A 25,490-nucleotide genomic window follows, 5' to 3' on the forward strand; every position below is an offset into this window, starting at 1 on the left:
GCCCAATCGACACAATCTCTCCTCATACGTCATTCCTGCCATCCCAGGTATCAGCCTGGTGAATCTTCGCTGCACTCCTTCCATGGCAAGAACGTCCTTCCTGAGGTAAGGCGACCAAAACTGCACACAATACTCAAGGTGTGGTCTCACCAAGGCCCTGTACAACTGCAGCAAGACATCCTTGTTCTTGTACTCGAACCCTCTTGCTACGAAGGCCAACATACCATTTGCCTTCTTAACCACCTGCTGCACCTGCATGCTTACCTTCAGCGACTGGTGCACAAGAACACCCAGGTCTCTTTGCACTTCCCCTTCTCCCAATCTATTGCCATTCAAATAATAATCTGCCTTCCTGTTTTTGCCACCAAAGTGGATAACCTCACATTTATCCACATTATAGTGCATTTGCCATGTTTCTGCCCAATCACCCAACCTGTCCAAATCGTACTGGAGTTTCACGACATCCTCCTCACAGCATACCCTCCCACCCAGCTTTGTGTCATCTGCAAATTTGGAGATATTACATCCAAGTCCCTCCTCCAGATCATTAATATATATTGTGAACAGCTGGGGTCCTAGGACCGATCCTTGCGGTACCCCACTAGTCACTGCCTGCCACTCGGAAAACGACCCGTTTATTCCAACTCTTTGCTTTCTGTCCGCCAACCAGTTCTCTATCCAAGTCAATACCTTGCCCCCAATCCCATGTGCCTTAATTTTGCACGCTAATCTCTTATGCGGGACCTTATCGAAAGCCTTCTGAAAGTCCAAATACACCACATCCACTGGTTCTCCCTTATCTATTTTACCAGTTACATCCTCAAAAAATTCCAGATTAGTCAAGCATGATTTACCTTTTGTAAATCCATGTTGACTTTGTCCGATCCAGTCACTGCTTTCCAAGTGCTCTGCTATTACATCTTTTACAATGGACTCTAGCATTTTCCCCACTACCGATGTCAAGCTTACCGGTCTATAATTCCCCGCCTTTTCTCTACCACCTTTTTTGAATAGTGGGGTAACATTAGCTACCCGCCAATCCATGGGTACCGTTCCAGAGTCTATCGAGTTCTGGAAGATGACCAGCAATGCATCTACTATTTCGAGGGCCACTTCCTTAAGTACCCTGGGATGTAGATTATCAGGCCCTGGGGATTTATTGGCCTTCAGTCCCATCAATTTTCCTAACAATGCTGATCTCCCTCAGTTCCACCCCCCCACCAGACCCCATGTTCCCCGGCATCTCCGGGAGGCCATCCGTGTCCTCCCTTGTGAAGACAGAACCAAAATATGTATTTAGTTGGTCAGCCATTTCTTTGTTCCCCATTATAAATTCCCCCAATATTGAATATTGGCCTTTATTACTAGAGGGTTGGAGTACAAGAGCAAGGAAGTCTTACTACAATTGTACAGGGCTTTGGTGAGACCACACCTGGAGTAGTGTTTACAGTTTTGGTCTCCTTATCTAAGGAAGGATATACTTGCCTTAGAGGCGGCTCAACAAAGGTTCACTAGACTAATCCCTGGGATGAGAGGGTTGTCCTATGAGGAGAGATCAAGTAGTTTAGGCCTATGCTCTTTGGAATTTAGAAGAATGAGAGGAGATCTCATTGAAACATATAAGATTCTGAGCAGGATTGACAGGATAGATGCTTGGAGATCGTTTCCCATGGCTGGAGAGTATAGAACTAGGGGGCATAGTCTCAGGATAAGGGGTTGGCCTTTTAAGACTTTGACGAGGAGGAACTTCTTCACTCAGAGGGTTGTGAATCTTTGGAATTCTCTGCCACAAAGGGCTATGGATGCTCAGTTGTTGAGTATATTCAAGGTTGAGATAGATAGATTTTTGGACTCTAGGGGAATCAAGGGATATGGGGCTGGGGCAGGAAAGTGGAGTTGAGGTCGTAGATCAGCCATGATCTTATTGAATGGTGGAGCAGGCTTGAGGGGCCGTATGGCCTACTCCTGCTCCTAATTCTTATGTTCTTATGTGTTGCAGTATGATGCAGTGCACTTATATGCATGAAATGAAGAGGTAGGATGGGGAAAATGGCTAAGTCTTAGTCAGACAATCTGGGAAATTCAGAACTTGTGTCACTATTCTGCGCATTGTAACAGAAAAAATGGTTCGAGGCCTGTGAAGAGGCTGCTAGTTCTGGTTTCTCAAAGCTGGACAAATGCATGATGTCAATGAGTCCAAGGAAAATAATTTTTAAAATGGGAGTGTTAATTAATTAACTGCAAGAGTATTCCAGCGACAGTGTGAAATGGATTTAAAATTAGGACTGAAAGTTAATGCTGGAAATAACTAAACATAAAGCATGAACAAATTTATAGGAGAAGATTTCCTCTGTGTGATGTGTGCAATGAAATCATAAACCCATTCATAAATAACCCATTTATGAATTCACTGCACATAACATGGAGAAAATATATTAAAACCTTTAAACTTCTCCACAAAAATCTTTGAATCATAAAATAAAAAAATATGATTTGAGGGCCTCACACTGCAACAAGCTCGAGGTAGAAAACTGAACCTCTGCTTCTTATTATATCATAAATTAGGGTATTAGAGGCCATATGGGTAGAACTTAAAAACAAAAAGGGGACAAACACTTTGCTGGGAGTGTACTATAGGCCACCAAACAGTCAGGGGGAGATAGAGGAACAGATATGTAGGCAAATCTCAGAGAAGTGTAGAAATAATAGGGTAATAATAGTAGGGGATTTCAACTTCCCCAATACAGGTAGACTATCCTTTATCCGAAAACCTCGGGACCAGCCGTGTTTCGGTTTTCGGAAAATTTCGGATTTCGGAAGGTGGGTCGGCGGGGGTCCGCGGGGGAGTCGGCGGGGGTCGGGGTCGGCGGGGGTCTGCGGGGGGGTCGGCGGGGGTCGGGGTCGGCGGGGGTCCGCGGGGGGGTCCGCAGTCGTGGCTTGTCCGTCGCTGCTAGCCTGGAATGCAATGAAGTTCCGCATTTCCACCAACAGGTCGTCGTGCTCGGTCGGAACAGGGGCCGGCACCGCCGTGGGCTCAGAGCTCTCGTTGCTTTCGAGCCTTTGGAAGAGAGTCAGGTGGTTCCACGGGGGGGTCGGCGGGGGGTCGTGCGCACGACTTACGCTAACCCTCTGCTCAGCGTAAGTCGGCGGGGGCCGGGGTCGGCGGGGGTGTCGGCGGGGGTCGGGGTCGGCGGGGGGGTCGGCGGGGGTTCGCGGGGGGGTCCGCGGGGGTCGGGGTCCGCGGGGGGGTCGGCGGGGGGTCGTGCGCACGACTTACGCTGACCCTCTGCTCAGCGTAAGTCGGCGGGGGTCGGGGTCGGCGGGGGTCCGCGGGGGGGTCGGCAGGGGTCCGCGGGGGGGTCGGCGGGGGTCGGGGTCAGCGGGGGGGGGGTCGGCGGGGGTCCGCGGGGGTCGGGGTCGGCGGGGGGGTCGGCGGGGGTCCGCGGGGGGGGTCCGCGGGGGGTCGTGCGCACGACTTACGCTGACCCTCTGCTCAGCATAAGTCGTGCGCCACTCTGGTCATGTCGTGCGCACGACTTACGCTGACCGAAAAAACCTTCGGTTTTTAGAGGGTTTCGGTTTTCGGAAGTTCGGATAAAGGGTAGTCTACCTGTATTAACTGGGATAGTCAGAGTGTGAAAGGCTTAGAGGGTGCGGAATTCTTAAAGTGCATCCAGGAGAGCTTTTTGAGCCAGCATGTAGAAAGTCCTACAAGAGAGGACTGGACCTAATTCTAGGGAATGTAGCCGGGCAAGTGGTAGAAGTGTCAGTGTAAGAGCATTTTGGTGACAGTGACCATAATTCGGTGAGATTTAAGATAGTCATGGAAAAGTACAAAGATGGACCGGAAATAAAGGTTCTAAATTGAGGAAAGGACGATTTTAATATGATAAGGCAGGATCTGGCCAAAGTGGACTGGGATCAGCTACTTGTAGGAAAATCAACATCAGAGCAGTGGGAGTCTTTCAGAAAGGAGATAGAGAGAGTACAACGCCAACATGTTCCCATAAAGGTCAAGGGTGGGACCAACAAGCCCAGGGAACCCTGGATGTCAAGGGATATACAAGAATGGATTAGGGAAAAAAGGGAGGCTTTTGGCAGATACAAAGGATTAAAAACAGTGGAAGCCCTAGAGGAGTATAGAAAGTGCAGGGGGGTACTTAAAAAAGAAATTAGGAGAGCGAAGAGAGGGCATGAAAAAACACTGGCGTGCAAAATAAAGGAAATCCCAAGGTGTTTTATAAGTATATTAAGGGCATGAGGATAACCAGGGAAAGAGTAGGGCCCATTAGGGACCAAAGTGGCAATCAGTGTGTAGAGCTAAAAGATGTGGGTGAGGTTTTAAATGAATATTTTGCATCTGTGTTCAATATGGAGAAGGACGATGTAGGCATAGAAATCAGGCAGGGGGATTGTGATGTACTTGAACAAATTAGTATTGAGAGGGAGGAGGTACTAGCGGTTTTAGCGGGCTTAAAAGTGGATAAATCCCCAGGCCCAGATGAGATGTATCCCAGGCTGCTGTGTGAGGCAAGGGAGGAGATTGCAGGGGCTCTGACACAAATTTTCAGAACCTCTCTGGCCACAGGGGAGGTGCCAGAGGACTGGAGAACAGCTAACGTAGTACCATTATTCAGAAGGGTAATAGGGAATTACAGGCCAGTGAGCCTAACATCAGTGGTAGGGAAATTATTGGAAAAAATTCTGAGGGACAGAATTAGTCTCCACTTGGAGAGGCAATGATTAACCAAGGATAGTCAGTATGGCTTTGTCAGGGGGAGATCATGTCTAACCAATTTGATTGAATTTTTCAAGGGGGTGACTAGGTGTGTGGCTAAGGGTAGTATAGTTGATGTAGTCTACATGGACTTCAGTAAGGCTTTTGACAAAGTCCCACTTGGGAGACTGGTCAAGCAGGTAAGAGCCCATGGGATCCAGGGCAATTTGGCACATTGGATCCAAAATTGGCTTAGTGGCGGGAGGCAGAGGGTGATGGTTGAAGGTTGTTTTTTGTGACTGGAAGCCTGTGTCCAGTGGTGTACCACAGGGATTAGTGCTGAGTCCTTTGCTATTTGTAGTGTACATTAATGATTTAGATATGAATGTAGGAGGTATGATCAGTAAGTTTGCAGATGACATGAAAATTGGTGGAGTGGTAAATAGTGAGGAGGGAAGCCTCAGGCTACAGGACGATATAGATGGGTTGGTTAGATGGGTAGAACAGTGGCAAATGGAATTTAACCCTGTGGTAAACCACTGTGATAGGTATATCAAACCCTGAAAAGTGTGAGGTGATGCATTTGGGAGGACTAACAAAGCAAGGGAATACACAATGAATGGTAGGACCCTAGGAAGGACAGAGGATCAGAGGGACCTTGGTGTGCATGTACATAGATCCCTGAAGGCAGCAGGACAGGAAGATAAGTTGGTTAAAAAGGCATATGGGATACTTGCCTTCATTAGCCGAGGCATAGAATATAAGAGCAGGGAGGTTATGATGGAGCTGTACAAAATGCTAGTTAGGCCACAGCTGGAATACTGTGTGCAGTTGTGGTCGCCACACTATAGGAAGGATATGATTGCATTGGAGAGGGTGCTAGGAGATTCACCAGGATGTTACCTGTGCTGGATCGCTTCAACTATGAAGAGAGACTGGACAGGCTGGGGTTGTTTTCCTTAGAGCAGAGAAGGCTGAGGGGGGACCTGATTGAGGTATACAAAATTATGAGGTGCATAGATAGGGTAGATAGAAAGGAACATTTCCCCTTAGTAGAAGGGTCAATTACCAGGGGGCATAGTTTCAAGGTAAGGAGCAGGAGGTTTAGAGGGGATTTGAGGAAAAACTTTTTCACCCAGAGGGTGGTTGGAATCTGGAACTCACTGCCTGAGAGGGTGGTAGAGGCAGGAACGCTCACAACATTCAAGAAGCATTTAGATGAGCACTTGAATCGCCATAGCATACCAGGCTACAGACCAAGTGCTGAAAAATGGGATTAGAATAGATAGGACTTGATGGCCGGTGCAGACACGATGGGCCGAAGGGCCTCTTTCTGTGCTGTATGACTCTATGACTAGAACTGAGGATTAAATATGATTTTGGCTTTGTTCTTTGTTTTAGAGCCAGTTTCAATTTAGCATGAATGGAGCTGATCGTTGTACTTGCCAGGACAGGTCTGGAACAGTTTTGCCATTCAAGAGGGGCCTTAGTGCACTGCTTTGTTGTTTCTCTTGTCTCATTGCTTTGCGGAGTTTTGTGCATTCTTACTGCTTTATCTACATATAGTTGCTGAGCTGGGCGATGTTGAAGATTACACAGATATCATCACCAGTCCAGATCTGGTATTTGTACTGGTCAATCCCAGCTTTGAAGTCACTGGCTGTTGCTGAAGGAAGTATGGAAGAAACAAAGCTTCACCCTCAGCGTTATTGAGAGTTAAGAGGTATGTCTGGCATGATAATAATACAGAAATAGTTTGGTGCACTGACATTACCTCTCATGCCAAGGGATTATATATGGTGCTGTTTAGCTGCAAAAACTGAGAATACTTACTGTGTTCACAGTGCACTCCCTCCCAGCCCTTGCACTCACAACGATAACTTGCATTGTGAAGTACGCACTCTCCATCATTCATACATGGATTTGGTTTACACAGATTAATTGGTGCCTTGGCCACTGTTGAGACAATACAGAAGATTTGTTAAAAGAAGTGGAACAGAACTGCCATCCCTAATGCTTACCGTCTTTCTCGAGTCACTTTTCCAATGTCAATCAGCATGCCTGCTGTACAGACTTACATTAGTAGCTTCCCAGTACAGGTGCAAGAAGGGAGTGAAAAATGTTGAGCAACTAAAATCTATGCGCTTTGCCAAATGTAAACCCTTAGGCATCAGCACATACAGAACGTCACACAATCGAAGCCTTGTCCAGTGGTGTACCGCAGGGATCGATGCTGGGTCCTTTGCTGTTTGTAGTGACATTAATGATTTAGATATGAATGTAGGAGGTATGATCAGTAAGTTCACAGATGACACGAAAATTGGTGGAGTGGTAAATAGCGAGGAGGGAAGCCTTAAGCTACAGGACGATATAGATGGGTTGGTCAGATGGGCAGAACAGTGGCAAATGGAATTTAACCCTGAAAAGTGTGAGGTGATGCATTTTGGGAGGACTAACAAGGCAACGGAATACACAAAAAATGGTAGGACCCTAGGAAGGACAGAGGATCAGAGGGACCTTGGTGTGCATGTATATGGATCCCTGAAGGCAGCAGGACAGGTAGATAAGGTGGTTAAAAAGGTATATGGGATACTTATATTCTATGCCTCGGCTAATGAAGGCAAGAGCAGGGAGGTTATGATGGAGCTGTACAAAACGCTAGTTAGGCCACAGCTGGAATACTTTGTGCAGTTCTGGTTGTCACACTATAGGAAGGATGTGATTGCATTGGAGAGGGTGCAGAGGAGATTCACCAGGATGTTACCTGGAGCGCTTCAGCTATGAAGAGAGACTGGACAGGCTGGGGTTGTTTTCCTTAGAGCAGAGAAGGTTGAGGGGGAACCTGATTGAGGTGTACAAAATTATGAGGGGCATAGATAGGGTAGGTAGAAAGGCACTTTTCCCCTTAGTAGAGGGGTCAATAACCAGGGGGCATAGTATCAAGGTAAGGGGCAGGAGGTTTAGAGGGGATTTAAGGAAAAACTTTTTCACCCAGAGGGTGGTTGGAATCTGGAACTCACTGCCTGAAAGGATGGTAGAGGCAGGAACCCTCACAACATTCAAGAAGCATTTAGATGAGCACTTGAAATGCTGTAGCATACAAGGCTACGGACCAAATGCTGGAAAATGGGATTAGAATAGATAGGGCTTGATAGCCGGCGCAGACACGATGGGCCGAATGGCCTCCTTCTGTGCTCTATGATTCTATGAGTGTATATGAGTTGGACCTGCATTGTAATAAAAAAAGATCAATCCTTGGTTACTGTTGTTTTGTAAATATTAAATTGCACATCATGGAGTGCTAACCTTTCCCAAGTGAGATATGAATGCTTTTTACTAAAATACTAGATAAAAAGAAAGTAGACACTAGGTTCAAAAAATAAACCAGGGCTCCAATTGATCTGGAAAGACAAAATCCATCGGTGTGAGTGCTGGGCAGTAGGCGTGCACTGGACAGACCACATATTGACTTCTTAATTCAAGAAATGGAGTCAGTAGAGGAACCTTTCAAATACAATTCCCTGATTACATTGGTTAAAATTAAGAAGACATCAGCACATCTAGAGATAAGTAAGTGTCTTCAAAGGTCTTCCATAAAACTGTCTTTGCTTTCAAGTAACAAAAAAAAGGTGTGAAGGTCTACAATTAAACATTATTCCAAACGCACTACAGAGATGAATAGCATTGCTCTTGCAATGAAATAAATACATTCGAAGCTTGGGAATTCTACAACACCATGATGTATAATTCAGAATACTCAACAGAGGACTGTGACGTGTATCGTTCTTAAATAGCGCGAGTTCTCTTTAATGATCCATGGTGTAAAATCATATCATCTCATTTAGCATGTAGACCAAAAGCTATAGTTCCAATTTCAAACACAGACTTAACTTTTTGATGTACAAACACACACTTTTTGATGTACAAACACAGAGGCTCCACCTAACTTTGTTGCAAAGTCAAAGAAAGATCAAAGTGAAGCTCCACATAAATCAAATATCTTTTCAAAAACTGTTATGCTGTCATACACTATGCCATTACTGTCTCATCAAAAATAAATTGGTGCAGCAAAAACAGAGGGATCAAAATATACCTCTGGGTTTAAAGTGGCACAGAATGAATAAGTTAGCACATGATATAGCAACACATTTACAAACTGGCCCCATCCAGCTCATCACATGCCATGCTGGACACACTTTACCGCACACACCAGCACATTGAAGCAAGCCTTTGGCTTAGTGGTAGCACTCCTGCCTCTAAGTCAGAGGGTTCAGCGTTCAAACCCTGCTCCAGGCGATCCTGGCAAGTGGGGATCGGAGCTCCGGCCCTGAATTCTGGGTCGGCTTCCAGAGGATACTCGCATCCGGTAGGTGTGAGTGACCCCCCACCCCCTATTCGTATGGGTTGTGGAAGCCCATTAAACTCTCCCGTTTTATAGGACTAACCACCCCAGTGGCTGGTATAATGATGGTTATGGCTATGGAAGGGGCGCTGACGTTACGATCTGTTAGACTTAATCAGCCTGTGAAATCTTCCACTACTTCACGCTATTCTCCAAGGGAATCAGCTGGAGTATTGTGGACATTCTGGGCACCACATTTCAAGAAAGATATAGCGGCATTAGAAAGGCTACAGAGGGATGTTACCAGGGATGAGGGACTTCAGTTATGAGGAGAGGTTGGAAATGTTAGGACTGTTCTCCTTGGAACACAAGGTTAAGAGGTGACCTAATAGAGGTCTTCAAGGTGATGAGAGGTTTTGAGAGAGTAAATAGGGATAAAATATTCCCTCTGGCAAGTGGGTCAATAACTAGAAGTCATAGATTCAAAAATCATTGCGAGGGGAGATGAGGAGAATGTTTTTCCACTCAGTTGTCGGAATCGGGAAGCTGATTCCATAAATAATTTTGAAAGGGAGTTGGGCAGGTCCTTGAGGATGAGGAACTTAGAGCTTTATGGACAAAAAGCGGGGATGTGGGACTAAGCAGGACTGCTCTTTCAAAGAGCCAGCACAGGCCCGACGGGCCGAATGGCCTCCTCCTGTGCTGTAAGTTTCGATGATTCTATCTATATGAAAACAACAACCAGCACATTTTGCATGCACCTGTAACAATAAGTGCTTCCACCTCAATAGTCATTCTATTTTCTTTTTACACAGTTCAGTTAAGCTGTCTCACCTGACATGGTGCCACGGCAAAAACACATCAGCTGTGTTTGTGCTCCATAAAGTTGTATTCAATTTTTAAAATATTCTTCCTTTAGTGCTGAATTACGTAGGCAGATTGTGATGTACCTCGGATTAGCCAAATAGAAAGTTTTATGGTGGGACTTTCCCTCTGTGGAAGATTCTGCTTGATCACTTTCAAACATTAACTGTTTAAAAAAAAAAATTATTCAAAGGAGCCCAATTACTGGTATGATGCCGACTTATGCTTTTCTGTAGCGGTTCGTGTAGATCGCCACTAAATAAGAGAGTTTGACTTCGACGAACTATAAACAAGTTGTTTATTTGCAGGAACAGGCTAATTACAGCAGGTAAGATAGCAGGTGATGCGCCTCAATAACTTCAAGACTCAAAGTTAACTGAATAAAACAAGGCAAAGAAAGATGCCTGTGTCTTCACCTAGCATTCTGCTGTTCTGCTGCAAGACAAGCCTGGGCTTGTCTTAAGTAGGGCCAGGTATGGGCGGAGCCGACACATCCAATGGGGAGAAAGGGGGCGGTGCACTATATACAATACAAGGTAAAACACCAGAGCAGGCAATACAATATATGTAGTTAAATACAGAGTCTGATGAATGACATATTTCATCACATTCACCCCTTCTACAGATTTAGTCTGTCCGGGGGTGTGATAGTCCTCTGTGACCGACGTAACGGTTGCGGTGCCGCGGGTGCCGGCTGGGTGTCCCGGGTGACCTCCTGGGTCTCTGCCGGGGGCGCCACCGGGGTTGTTGAAGGAGTAGGTGGTGGGGGTACCGTTGGCTGGTGTTCTTCCGGGGGTGATGAAAGAATAGTGGGTGGAGTGGGTGGGTAATAGTTGTTGTGGTTGTTGTCATTGTTGCTGTTGTTGTTGTAGTCGTTGTCGTTGTTGCTGTTGTTACCGGCTGGGGCGAGGTCTTTTATGGACACAGTGTCCTCCCGTCCGTCGGCGTGCCGGACATACGCATATTGTGGGTTGGCGTGGAGCAAGTGCACTGGCTCCACGAGAGGGTCCGTCTTGTGGCCCCTCACATGCTTCCGCAAAAGTACCGGACCTGGGGTGGAGAGCCATGACGGTATGGATACGCCTGAGGTGGATTTCCGGGGAAACACAAACATTAGCTCATGAGGCGTGGCATTAGTGGCGGTACACAATAGTGACCGTATTGAGTGGAGCACATCTGGGAGGACTTCCTGCCAGCGGGAGATAGGGAGGCCCTTGGTCCTTAGAGTTAGGGTGACTGCCCTCCATACTGTCCCGTTCTCTCGCTCCACCTGACCGTTACCCTGGGGGTTGTAGCTGGTGGTACGGCTCGTGGCAATCCCCTTGGACAGCATGTACTGGCGTAGCTCTTCACTCATGAAGGACGCCCCCCTATCCGTGTGGATATAGCTTGGCATACCGAACAGGCAGAACAGGCTGTTGAGGCATTTAATGACCGTGGCGCTGGTCATGTCTGGGCAGGGGAAGGCGAATGGGAAACGGGAGTATTCGTCCACAATGTTCAGGAAGTAAACATTGCGGTCGACGGACGGGAGGGGGCCCTTGAAATCTAAGCTAAGCTGCTCAAAGGGCCGTGTAGCTTTGATTAGGTGGGCTCTATCAGTGCGGTAGAACCGAAGCTTGCACTCAGCGCAAGTGTGGCAGTTCCTGGTCAGGGACCGAACTTCCTCAATCGAGTAGGGTAAGTTGCGGGACTTTATGAAGTGGAACAGCCGTGTGACCCCTGGGTGGCAGAGGTCGTTGTGGAGGGTCTGTAGCCGATCCCCGGTGGCGTTGGCACACATCCCTCGTGAGAGGGCGTCGGGGGATTCGTTAAGGGCCCCTGGCCGGTATATGATGTCGTACTCGAAGGTGGAGAGCTCGATCCACCACCTAAGAATCTTATCATTTTTAATCTTCCCCCTCTGTTTATTATTGAACATAAACGCTACCGCCCGCTGGTCGGTAAGTAGGGTGAAGCGTTTGCCGGCTAGGTAGTGCCGCCAGTGGCGCACTGCCTCCACGATGGCTTGGGCCTCCTTTTCCACGGAGGAGTGTCTGATCTCGGGCCCCTGGAGGGTCCTCGAGAAGAAAGCTACGGGCCGCCCCACCTGGTTGAGGGTGGCCGCCAAGGCAAAGTCAGACGCATCACTTTCCACTTGAAAGGGGGTGTTCTCGTCCACTGCCTGTAGCGTGGCCCGCTCAATATCCTGCTTAATGCTTTTGAAGGCAGCATGGGCCTCAGCAGAGAGCGGGAAAGTGGATGCTTTCAAGAGGGGGCGGGCTTTATCGGAGTAGTTGGGGACCCATTGGGCATAATACGAGAATAACCCCAGGCACCTTTTCAGGGCTTTGGGAGTGTTGGGCAGGGGCAGCTCCGGTAGGGGGCGCAATCGGTCGGGGTCTGGTCCGATTTCCCCATTCTCCACCACGCTGCCTAGTATGCAGATGCGCGTGGTGTTGAAAACGCACTTGTCCTCGTTGTAGGTGAGGTTGAGTTTTTGTGCGGTTTTCAGAAACCTCGCGAGGTTTGAGTCGTGGTCCTGTTGGTTGTGGCCGCAGATGGTGACGTTGTCGAGATAGGGGAAGGTTGCCTGCAAGTGGTGGTCATCGACCATGCGGTCCATCTCCCTCTGAAAAACCGAGACCCCATTCGTCACCCCAAAGGGGACTCTGAGGAACTGGTAGAGGTGTCCGTTTGCCTCGAAGGCGGTGTACGAACGGTCCTCTGGTCTGATAGGGAGCTGGTGGTACGCTGACTTGAGGTCGATGGTGGAGAACACCCGGTATTGGGCGATTTGGTTCACCATCTCGGATATGCGGGGTAGCGGGTAGGCGTCTAGTTGGGTATAGATGTTGACTGTTTGACTATAGTCAATCACCATCCGCTTCTTCTCGCTACCCCTCACCACCACCACTTGGGCGCGCCACGGGCTGTTGCTGCGTTCAATAATGCGCTCCCTCAGGAGCCTGTCTACCTCGGTCGCGATAAACCGCCTGTCCTCCCAGCTGTACCTCCTGCTTTTGGTCGCTATTGGCCGACAGTTAGGGGTAAGGTTCGCGAATAGCGAAGGCGGCTTTACCTTCAGGGTAGCCAGACCGCATACTGTGAGGGGCGGCTGGGTCCCACCGAAATTGAGCGTGATGCTTTGGTGGTGGCACTGAAAATCCAGGCCCAAGATCACGCTCACACATAAATCCTTCATAATTAACAGTTTAAAATTATTATATACAGTGCCTTTAACGGACAATCGTACCGCGCAGTAACCCGCAATAGTCGATATCTGGGTTTTGTCGGCCATAGAGATCGTGCCCTGAGTAGGGACTATAGTTAGAGAGAGTCGTTGTACCAGATCAGTGTGAATGAAGCTCTCCGTGCTCCCGCTGTCAATTAAACATTTAACCTTGCACCCGTTTACCTCGATGTCCACCATCGATTTGGATAGTGGGTGCGGTCTGGACTGGTCCACTGTGATCGACGCCACTGTAGGGCCCTGATCGGGACAAGATGGTGGGCCACACGAGGCCGGGTAAGATGGCGTCCACGATGTCTGCTCGTGAGATGGCGGACCCCACGAGGTCGGACAAGATGGCATCCAAGATGGCCGCTCCCACGGCGCGCACGCGGCGGTGGCGGTTTTGCCTGCGGGGTTCCCTCTGCACACCTTCTCAAAGTGCCCCTTCTTACCGCACTTACAGCAGGTGGTGCCTTTCGCCGGGCACAGGTTCCTGGTGTGCTTCGGCTGCCCGCAGAAGTAGCATTTGGGGCCCCGATGCGTCGCGGCGGTCGTCGGGCTTCTGGGGGGAGAGCAGGGCCCCGACGGTGTTGGGCTACCGGGCGGGGAAGCAGAGGCGGCGTGGGCCGCGCGGCCTGACGAGTAGGAGTCAGAGTTCTTCTGAGCCACATCCAGCGATCGCGCTGTGTCCACAGCCTGTGTCAGATCTAGGCCCGTTTTCTCTAGCAGTCTCTGCCGGATGTAATTAGAGCTAAGGCCTGCGATAAAGGCATCCCGAATAAGCTCGTCTGTGTATACCGTGCCTTTCACGTCTTTGCATTTGCAGTGTTTGCCAAGCACTTTTAGGGTGACTAGAAAGTCCTCTAGCGACTCTCCGGGTCGCTGTGTGCAGGTAGCAAGCAGGTGCCTGGCGTACACCTCGTTGGTAGGCCGCTGATAGTGGGCCTTTAGAATGTTGCAGGCATCCAGGTAGGTGGCGGCGTCTTGGATGAGTGGAAAAACCCGGTGGCTTACCCGATTCTGCAGGATCCCGAGTTTCACATCTCCGGTGGCTTTAGAGGCTGTGACGGCTTCGGAGTTGGCCATAAAAAATTCCAAGCACTGGAACCAGTGTCCAAACCATGCCGATGCATCCGAAGCATGCGGGTCCAAATCCAAGCGTTCCGGTTTCAAAAGTTGATCCATCGTTAAAAGTTTGCTAATAAAATTGATGCGCCTCAATAACTTCAAGATTCAAAGTTAACTGAATAAAACAAGGCTTTTATTAGCAAAGAAAGATACCTGTGTCTTCACCTAGCTTCACCTAGCATTCTGCTGCAAGACAAGCCTGGGCTTGTCTTAAGTAGGGCCAGGTATGGGCGGAGCCGACACATCCAATGGGGAGAAAGGGGGCGGTGCACTATATACAATACAAGGTAAAACATCGGAGCAGGCAATACAATATATGTAGTTAAATACAGAGTCTGATGAATGACATATTTCATCACAGCAGGTAAGATGGCTGACTGTAGGAGCACCGTGGTGTAGGTCTTGTCCACGAGGACTGAGTTCGCAGTCCTGTGGGGAGCGTGATGACGTCATCACGCTCTGCTGTGTGTTCCCGCGCTTTGGGCGTCACGTGACCGTGTCGTGACATCAGCACGTTCGCGTGCGCTTAGGCGGTCACATGACCTGCGCCGTTGCATCGGTGCGTCTCCCCGGTACGGAGGCTGGCCGTTGAGGCCGAGGTCGCGAGGCCAGGCTGTGCCGGTGCTTGCCGCGGGAGCGGGAGATCGCGTCGCTCCCGTCGGCTGGCCGATGCGGCCGAAGTCGCGGTAGGCCGGGCTGTGCCGGTGGCCGTCTTGGAAGACCGAGTCGGGCCGGCGCACGTGCGTCATGTGATGCGTGATGTCAGCGCGTTAGGTCGCCTCTTAAAGTGGCAACGGCCGAACAGGTAAGTTAAAGGGGCAACGGCCCCAACAGGTAAGTTATACATACATAAGTAAGTTAAAGGGAATTATGTGTCTCAATGTAAGGGACAACCAGTGGTACCGCCATATAGGCCCCCCCCAGAATTCGCTTTAACTAAAGTCCAAGGATGAGATGGTCTGACGAGCTGGTGGTTGTGCTGTCTCGGCTTGGTAGGTGAGGTATGAAGATGCTGCTCATGAGCGGATCCTTACGCGCGTCGTGGCGAATAAAACGTATCCGTCAGGCGAAGGACCGTGGAGACGTGCGAAACAGCAGGCCTTGTCAGAGTGACAGGCAGGTTGGGCGGACGCGGGCGATGTCTCCGTTGGCTGGTGAGCGAAACCTTTGGGAGGCTGGAGCGCACAGAACGGTGCGTGCCATAGTGCTACGACGTGAACACAACGGAGGGTGAAGAGTTGCTGCGTTGATCAGTGATCGGTGAGGCTAGCAACTTTCACGTGGCTGATCGCGGCCGCAGGATGACCGTTGGACCCGTCCTTGATGTTTGCAGCTTCAGTAGACGTTTGCGTTTGTTAAAGGGAAAACTGGAGAAAGGGCGGCAACGGTCCAGGTTGTTGTTGCTTTCAGGAGGGGTTAACTCTGCCTGGAGGGCGGCAACACTTGTAACAGTTGTAGATTTAGGAGAAAACAGCCGGGAGGGCGGCATGGTTTTGTTCACGCCGAATCGTGTAGTAGGTAACACAACCAGCAGGCTGAAGGGCTGGTGCGTCGTCGGCGGGGAAAGAGTCGTCGGTGTTCATGAGGGATGGGTTCTCGTGGTTCGCGAGGGATGGATCCTCGTGGCGAGGAGTGCGTCCTTGTGTTTTGCGGGGGTGAGTCCTCGTGGTATCCCCGCGGGGCGCATTCCGATCTTGTGGGCCCGAACATGCTGTACCCCGCGCTTGGAGAGATGTATACTTGCTGTTGCTTTGGATGTAGAGGCAGACGATCCGTGTGGCGGTAGAAGAGTCGAATACGGAGACCGTGAACACATGCGTGGTCTGTGCCGCATCGATGTTCTCGGCGAACAGGACTTCTACCTGCATAAAGCACGAGGGAGACCGTGGCTCCCTGGATTGCGGTAGCGACAGCAGAACGGCTGATGCTTCCATAGCGTGCTTCGTTTGTGAAAGACGTTCACAAACCCACCAATTGTAGCGCTGGTGGATGACGGTTGCCGTTGGTCGCGCTCTACCTCTGTGACATCATTCATGAAAAACGGGCTCACCTCCAAGCTGCGCTTCCTTTGTGAAGACGTACGCAAAGACGGGGTCGCTTTTGGTGGAATCGGTGTTAGGCGGTTGCTGTTCCGTGGTTGTTCGTCGGTTGTGCGTTGGTCGTCTTGAGTGAAGACGAGGTTCAGGCGCGCGTTGCTACCGTGAAAATCGTTCACGGATACGGGTTCACCAATTGTAGCGTTGGAATTGATGAGCTCCCGTACTCACGTCGTGGGGTCACCAATGTAGCGGTTCGTGTAGATCGCCACTAAATAAGAGAGTTTGACTTCGACGAACTATAAACAAGTTGTTTATTTACAGGAACAGGCTAATTACAGCAGGTAAGATAGCAGGTAAGATGGCTGACTGTAGGAGCACCATGGTGTAGGTCTTGTCCCAGCGGGGACTCCACGAGGACTGAGTTCGCAGTCCTGTGGGGAGCGTGATGACGTCATCATGCTCTGCTGTGTGTTCCCGCGCTTTGGGCGTCACGTGACCGCGTCGTGACGTCAGCACGTTCGTGTGCGCTTAGCCGGTCACGTGACCTGCGCCGTTGCATCGGTGCGTCTCCCCGGTAGGGAGGCTGGCCGTTGAGGCCGAGGTCGTGAGGCCAGGCTGTGCCGGTGCTTGCCGCGGGAGCGGGAGATCGCGTCGCTCCCGTCAGCTGGCCGATGCGGCCGAAGTCGCGGTAGGCCGGGCTGTGCCGGCGGCTGTCTTGGAAGACCGAGTCGGGCCGGCGGCCGGCGCGCGTGCGTCACGTGATGCGTGACGTCAGCGCGTTAGGTCGCCTCTTAAAGGGGCAACGGCCTAACAGGTAAGTTAAAGGGGCAACGGCCCCAACAGGTAAGTTATACATACATAAGTAAGTTAAAGGGAATTATGTGTCTCAATGTAAGGGACAACCAGTGGTACCGCCATATTTCCCTCTTTAACCTCCCCCCAGTGATGTTTCAGTGGATTTGGGGAGAGCAGGGATGTAAAAGAGGTGCTCTACCATGTCCCTATCTCCTTGCAATCCCCCCACCACCACCCTCCGCTCATTTCCAGGTGCACAGGGCACGGAGCGGAAAGTGCGTCTGACCCTATGGGTGGTGTATGCTAATGATATGCACATCAGGGGAAATAGTCTCCAACATTTTGTGTGACTCGTCTCCTTTGAATTCTGGATACAGGGGGCAACTGTTAGGCCCAGGCAGCCAGCATCGTCATGACAGCAGTGGTGGCCCTGGATTTCTTTGAGGAATCTGGGCCCGTGCATGCGCTCAGAAAGCCTGCCTTTGCACACACCAAAGAGAAGGGCCTCTATGACTCTGAGTGCCCATACTTTTAAAAAGGTTTTAAATTTGGCAGGAAGCCTGGAGGCTGTCCATATTCCTAAGCTCTAGCTGACCTCGGTGGAACTGCACTCTCATTCACAACGGGACTCTCCAGAGGAGGCTGTGGAGCCTGCTTCCTGTATTTAAATATAATCCCAAGGTCAGATGGTTGGTTGGGTTCAAAGTACACCTCCACGCAGGGCAGAAATCCAGCACCCCTTGTAGATGCAACCCAATCAAGGTTGGGGGGGTGTGGCGACAGAAATCCTAGGCCTTTACCTCCGTCAGGTTGTTAAAGAATCATGTCAATGGCGCCTGTTGCTATGTACCACTGACCGAGTTAGGTACTATTCTAGTCCATCAATCACAGCTTTAATCTAAATACATGTATGAAAAAAACTCTCAACCACAACGGAAATGTTGATATTTCTCTGCACTTTTCTTATATAGAAGACAGTCTATGGATACTGGTGCAAAAAAATATTTATGCAACAGATAAAGCATCGGAGTTTCAAGGGGATTAAAAAATGAGGGGAAGAAAAGGTACATGAATTATTATATAAACAAACAAGTTAAAAGTTATTGTGCTTACAAGAAAATCAAAGTGATACTGATGGTTGTCTTAAATATCATTGGCTTTGTGAAGCTTAGTCAGGCTTACAAGGAGGGAAGTCACATTAAGACCTTGTGGTAATTTACCTCAGTTTTAAACTATTGTGTTTTATTGCACAATTAATCAGGTTGGATAACCCATTTAAAAACAGTTCACCATAATGTTTCAGCTAATGCATCACCTTTTAATAGATCAGGATTATCAGCTCATTATTAAAAGTACTCTTATTCATCAGAATTGTGAATTACTTTTAAATAAAACACATCAGGAGGTGAATTGGGTAATATCTTGAACAGTACCTCACAAACCCACAACCTCTACCACCTAGAAGGACAAGGGCAGCAGGCGCATGGGAACACCATCACCTCCAAGTTCCCCTCCAAGTCACACACCATCCTGACTTGGGAATATATCGCCGTTCCTTCATCATTGTGGCTGGGTCAAAATCCTGGAACTCCCTCCCTAACAGCACTGCACTTCACCACAAGGACTGCAGCGGTTCAAGAAGGTGACTCACTACCACCTTCTCCAGGGCAATTAGGGATGGGCAATAAAAGCTGGGCTTGCCAGCAACATCCATATCCCAGGAACAAATATAAAAAATCTGATGTCATCTAATTGCACCTACAGCATTTTCAGAAAAACAGGGTTTTGACCATGGATGACCTCTGCAGTTTCTTTCAAATCAAAATTGAGTCAAATTATGTCGACTTGGATCAACTTTAGATGTCACCTCTGTCACGTTATTGGTTACAATGCATAGCAAAGGATGCTGGGAGATGAGGATAAGCAGCAAAACATAATGGGGGCCATTTTGAACTTTCATCCAAAACATGCACAAAGTCGGTTGTGCATCGGCAGCACCCACCCGATGGATTCAGTCTCATTAGAATACAATGGACTAGATGCCAAGTGCTCAATGAGTGGCAGCAGGCAGCTCACCAAACCAGGAGGGGGGACCACGGAAATCCTGCAGCTGCATGAGCAAGCCATGCTGGAAGTCGGGAGTAAAGGGTGCGGGGGGCGGGGGGCACTATCCAGTGGGCAGAAGTTCCTCCTGGTCTCACAAAAATTCTCCCACAAAATATTCCAAGCCATTTTCCGACCGGCCTCTCACCGCCTGGTACAAAATATGCAGAGCAAGCGTGCTTGGCTCCAGCCATTTGTACTTGAAAAATTACAATCAGCGTATGACCCCGATTTGCATAGTCAAGCAGCCTCCCGATGGTTTCGGGCAGGAGTGCAGGGTTCCCATTTACAGCCCTGCCTAAAGACCGCATTAAGCGGGCCTCGGGCGATCAAGGGCGGCCGCTGTTTCCCTGCCATTTTCAACTGCAGGATGCCTTCTAAATGGATAAACTGGTAGTTGACGTGGTCAATTAAAGTACCTCCTGATGAGTTTTTAGTGAACATTCTGATGAATAAGAACCCTTTTAATAATAAGCTAACTAATAAACCTGATCTATTAAAGAATTATGATGAACTACTTTTAAATGGGATATCCAGATTGATGTGCAGTAAAACAAATAGACAATAAACAGCCGAAAAAGGGCAACTTAGTGAGATGGGTTTCACAACTCCCTCATCCCCCACCCCCACACCCCACACACAAACAGTAGTTTTTTTTTTAAACAATTCCTGGGAATTTGCTAGCTAAGTTTGATATTCTAGTTTATCAGTCACAGCCAAAAAGTAAGTTAGAGCTGATTTCGAGAAAGCTCTCGGGATAATTTCGAGCGCCGAGAGTCATTTAGAGAAGCATTAAGAGAGGTGGATCTTGTTTAATTTTTCGGTGAGATGCAGCACTTGAGATCATTACTCTTTGGAAAAAGATGAAAGGCATCAGTTCAGCGTAAGAAGTCAATGGAAATGGTTGGCACACTCCACAGCTCTGTTCAATAATATGTTTTAGTAGAACTCTATTTAATGGAACTTCACAAGTTTCCACCTGCACTGAATTGTGGCTTACATAATTACACTGCTCATTTTGTTTATCCTAGTTGTATTTACTGTATTTCAACTGGCTTACAGGCAATATGTCTTGTTACTATTGTGACTGGTTTATATTTACTTAACTGAAACCTAATATATTAAAGGATATTTTAAAAACCCATTGGGCGCAAAACACAAGGCTAGCGTGTTGATATTGGGCGATGGTGCGTGTCAGTTATACCATGCTGGGATGGGATAGCCTCAGTGGTCCTTTCCTGTCCTCCTTTTTAATATATTTGTACAGATTCTAGTCCAAATGCAGCTGGGGAATTTAAATTCAGTTAATTAAATAAATCTGGAATTAAAAAAAACTAGTATCAGTAATGGTGACCATGAAACTATCGGATTGTCGTAAAAACCCAACTGGTTCACTAATGTCCTTTAGGGAAGGAAATCTACCGTCTTTACCCGGTCTGGCCTGCATGTGACTCCAGACCCACAGCAGTGTGGTTGACTCTTAGCTGCCCTCTGAAGTGGCCTAGCAAGCCACTCAGTTACTACATGGACTGCAGCGGTTCAAGAAGGCGGCTCACCACCACCTTCTCAAGGGCAATTAGGGATGGGCAATAAATGCTGGCCTTGCCAGCGACGCCCACAGCCCAAAGAACTCATTAAAAAAAAAAGTCACTTGTCCCTGTGATTTGCTGGAGCGAGCTTGTTCCACTTTATAGGTCAGAAAGGAATTTCCCAGGGTTCCCCGTGTTTGCGTGGGTTTCCTCCGGGTGCTCCGGTTTCCTCCCACAGTCCAAAGATGTGCGGGTTAGGTTGATTGGCTATGATAAATTGACCCTTAGTGTTAGGGGGATTAAATACGTGGGGTTACAGGGATAGGGTGGGATATGTGTTGGTGTAGGGGTTACGGGGATCGGGTGGTATATGTGTCGGTGCAGGCTCGATGGGCCGAAATGGCCTCTATCTGCACTGTGGGGTTTCTGTGATTCTGTTCTGTGATAAATTGGCCTAAGGTTTATCTCTCTGTCTTTCTGTCTCACCCAGGAGATTGCATAGCTATGGGGTGGGGAAGGCTCGCGGGTAATCAAGGGATATGGAGATCAGGTGGGAAACTGGAGTTGATGTAGAAGTTCAGCCATGATCTTACTGAATAGCCTACTCCTGCTCCTAATTCTTATGTTCTTAAGGTGGAGATTGAAATTATGGTATGTGTGAGTTACTCCATTGCTGGGACGGGACTTGCTCAATGGACCTTCTGGTCTTTTCTTGTCCTTTTTCATACGTTCATTTTATAAGCAACATCAGAAAAACTGCATTCACATTGAAACACCATGGGCCAGATTTTCAGCTTGCCGTGAGGCGGGCTTTTAGGCGTGCAGGGGGGGCAAAAATCCCAAATTCGGAGGTCCCGACACCATCCCGCCCAAAACCTGCCTCCACGCAAGGTTCAGAGGAGGTGGGTACCCACCCCACACTGGGACCTGCCGACCCGAGGCGGGAAGGGATTAGTGCCAATTAACTGCCTGTTAACAGGTAGTTAACAGGCAGTTTTTAGCCTAATCCCTATTTTGAGGGGTGTCGTGTGGGATTCCCGACGGCTTCAAACGACGCCAGGTTAGAGCAGGCGGGCCGTCGGGTTGAAGGACTTGGAGGGGTCGAGATGTCGGTGTTCAGGTGAGTGATGGGTGCATGAGTGCAAAGGTAAGTGTGTTTGGTGGGTCTAAAGTGTGTAAAGAAGTTTAAATTACCTGTACTTACCTTAACAGCCTTTCTTCCTCTAGGCGTTGGGAATCCATCACTCAGCCGGCACTGAAAGCTGAATGGCTGCGATCTGTCAAAAGTGACAGCCTTCAGCTTTCAGTGCCGGTGAGAGTTCTAACTGAGTCTGTGGAGAAGGACTCAGGTTAGAAGTCAGACTGTCAGTGTTTGACAGCTTCAAACAGCTGTGAAACACTGATATTTCATCTGTCAAAAACTCTTGACAGATGAAATTTCAGTCTGTGACGTCACCTGTTGCCGGGTGGCCCTTAATTGGCCTGCTGAGCCCGCTGGGCGGGTTCAACAAGGTCAATCAAGTTAAAATTGCGTCGATTGGCCGGACGTCGATGGAGGCGGGACTAAAACCCGAAAGTTGTAGTCTCGCCTCCTTCCCAACTGCCAAATGAAAATCCAGCCCCACAAATTTGTTTCTGGTTTAGAAGCCTGAAATTCATGATACAGCCTAACAATAGCATGCCACTACCCAGTATGAAAACAAATGCAACATATTGGGGTGGCTTTCTCCCCCAGCTGATTTCCGGCAGCCCTGTTGTTTCATGATGTTGAGGTTTCAACGGAGGTGCAGGTTTTTATTGTTTGCTTTGTGGACATGCTACCCTTTCCCCACCCCCGCAACCCTGTCTTGTACCTTATTAGATATGTCAATTCTGAATCACGTCTTTCAGCAATTTGCTAAGATCTGGCAATGTGGTATGGTTACAACAACAACAACTTGAATTTATATAATGCCTTTACTATAGGAAGACGTCCCAAGGCGCTTCACAGAGCCATAATTGGACAAAAATTGATAACAAGCTAAAGGAGGAGCGGCTGAAAACTTGGTCAAAAAGGTACTTTTTATAGAGGGTCTTAAAGGAGGAGAGAGGGGCAGAGAGGTCTAGGAAGGTAATTCCAGAGCTTCTGGCCTAGACAACTGAAAGCATGGCCACCAATGGTGGGAAAAAGGGAATGGGAATGCATAAGAGTCCAGATTTGGAGGAACACAGAGCTCTTGGAGGGTTGTAGGGCTGGAGGAGGCTTACAGTTTTAATGGGATGGCATTCTACACCTAACTGCTTTAGTGTGGATAAGGTAAGCCCCTTGGTGCTCATTACTGATTAGTGAATCTCCTATGTAGTTGCACATGGCGAGTTGTCTTGCTGTGTCATTTTTGTCTGCATTACTTTGCGACTATGACTCATCTGTGTCTATTTCTGATCCCCCAGATTTGTCTCTTTGTTCTGTGACGTGTATCTTTGTTACAACATCTGTATCCGCTACTCTCTCTATTTGCGTTTGCTCTCGTTTGTGCATGGATATGGTTTTAAGGGTAATTGTCACTTTATTTTATATATCTGTGTTGCTGATAAGATACCTCTTACTTTTGAGAGTTGACATTTGGGTGCCACCGATTTCCTTAACTTTCTGTTTATTATAACCTGATGCCTAGCTGTATGTGCATTGCGGATTTCTGCACCTTCTGACATTGTTACTGAGGAAGAGGCATAAAGTAGCAGGGCGCTGGGTAGACTGCAAATGGCCAAAAATAAAAAGCGTGGTAGAAGAGAAACGTTGGAACTGCAGAAGGCATGCAGGTGACAGTGGAGTGACACAGAAAAGCTGGTTGTGAATGGATGGAAAAAAAACCCACCAAGGGGAGAAAGAGAGATAAAGTAGTGGGGATGAGTTAAAAATTTGAATTAAAGAAAAATGAAAGATGGAAAGAATGGAGAATAAAAAATGAAGATGGGTGAAGAGAAGTGTTTCAAACTTCCTACTTTTTTTTTAAGCATTTGTTTTTAGTATGATAGCGTTATTATTCCGGTTATAAAACTACCAAATGTCTGCATAGTGCTAATACTGTAACATTACTGCTTGTTTTAGTGTTACCATGTGTGAGCTCAAAAACTTGGCTTGCCCAGTAAGCTTATAATTCTCTGGAGTCTAAAGGTTAAACACTGGACTGCTACTTAAAAACACCTCCAGACTTTACTATCCCAATGGTCGTCTTTAAAATATATTTCATTACTGTCAATATTCTGTCATTTTTTTTCCCTTCCACTCCTCTTCATGTGTACGTACATCTTAACCGTGCCTCAGTGGGCAATCCAACTTTTAGGATGGGGGGGCGGGGGGCATCAAAGCCAAAGCTAATATTCTCCTCATCCATTGTCCACACATGTACATTTGCAGCAGGAGTCATGGATAGTGATCTAAGAGTGAGATTGGTGTCCAATTTTTCCCCTCCTTTACCACAGGCACATTGAGGCCAATTGTAGGGGTCCTATCACTGCACCAATCCGCTCACAATGAAATCCAATCAGGGACTTTCCTGCAACTTTTCTCTGACACAGTTTGGAGCTCACTTTCTTCTCAAAGCAAGCTTTTCTGTGGCCAGTTCTGAGTCTGACTTTAAATAACAATCATGAATTTAACGCCTGAAGAAATAGTTAAAAAAAAATCATCCTGGGAATGCTTTCAGCAAGATGCAGACAATTACCTTCACACACTCTGTGAACGACAATATCTTCAAAATGTTTCAAATCTTCATAGGACGGCACAGTTACCATGTAATTAGCAGAACCAGCGATCCTTAGCAATGATTCCTTCTGCGCATCACCAATTCCGACAGCAAAAACTGTGATGTCATTATTCCTCAGGGTCTGTGCAGGAACTGCTGCATCATCGGTGCTTGCCCCATCTGTAAGCACCACAACCACTTTGTTCACACCAGGTCGGGCTCCTTGCCGGATACTCATGACATCATCGTAAATGTGAAGGAGAGCACTGCCAGTGGAAGCCGTTCCGCCCAAATAAGGGGCCAAGCTAATTGCCTTCTGGAGATTAGTACCTGAATCAAAAGCATCAAGGCCAAAGATTGTCCTAGATCTGCTCCCGTAAATCACAAGGCCAACTTGGGTAACATCACGGTTGATCTCAAACTGCATGATGGCACTTTTCATGAAATCTTTCACCTGATCAAAATTGTCCTTTCCAACTCCAGCAGATGCATCCAAAGCAACGACCAGATCTAGAGGCTGAGACAAGCATCCTGCAGAGACAGAAATAAACACAGAATTATAAATTCTCATGAAGGTTTCCACTGACCAGCCCATTCCAAAAGGAAAAAAAACAAGATGGGAGTGCAAAGCACTGGAAAGAATTGGTCACCTGTTCCTACTTGTATAGATTTGGACAACAACACAAACAACAACTTGCATTTATACAACACCTTTAATGTAAAGAATGTCCCACAGCACTATCCAAATAGGCATAAGGAAAACAAACATCAAGCCAGGAAAAAGAAGGATTTAGGAGGTGTGACCCAAGGCATGGTCAAAGTGGTGGATTTTGGAAAGATTTTTAAAGGAGAGGAGGGAGGCAGAGACATTTAGGGAATAAATTCCAGAGAGTAGGATCCAAACGGTTGAAGGCTCTGCCACCTACGGTGGAATGAAAGGAGGGAGGATGCACAAAAAGCCAGAGTCAGTGGAATTGAGAGTTTGGTGAGGGATTCAGGGCTGCAGGAGATGGCAGAGATAGGGTAAGGTGAGG

General features: G+C 48.1%; 1 protein-coding gene across 1 annotated transcript in view; it reads right to left on the reverse strand.

Moving 5' to 3' along the window:
* vwa2 (von Willebrand factor A domain containing 2) overlaps positions 1-25,490 on the reverse strand; it is a 74,387-nt gene that overhangs the window by 10,798 nt on the left and 38,099 nt on the right. The window contains exons 11-12 of the mRNA XM_085996122.1: positions 24,436-24,987; positions 6,551-6,673 (exon numbers count right to left, since the gene is read on the reverse strand). Of these exons, the coding sequence (XP_085852248.1) occupies positions 6,551-6,673; positions 24,436-24,987 (675 nt within the window). The remainder of the gene's footprint in view (positions 1-6,550; positions 6,674-24,435; positions 24,988-25,490) is intronic.

The sequence above is a fragment of the Somniosus microcephalus genome, chromosome 8 (genome assembly GCF_052327205.1).
Source record: "Somniosus microcephalus isolate GS21.2 chromosome 8, FLI_Smic_1.0, whole genome shotgun sequence".
Classification (NCBI taxonomy): Eukaryota; Metazoa; Chordata; class Chondrichthyes; order Squaliformes; family Somniosidae; genus Somniosus; species Somniosus microcephalus.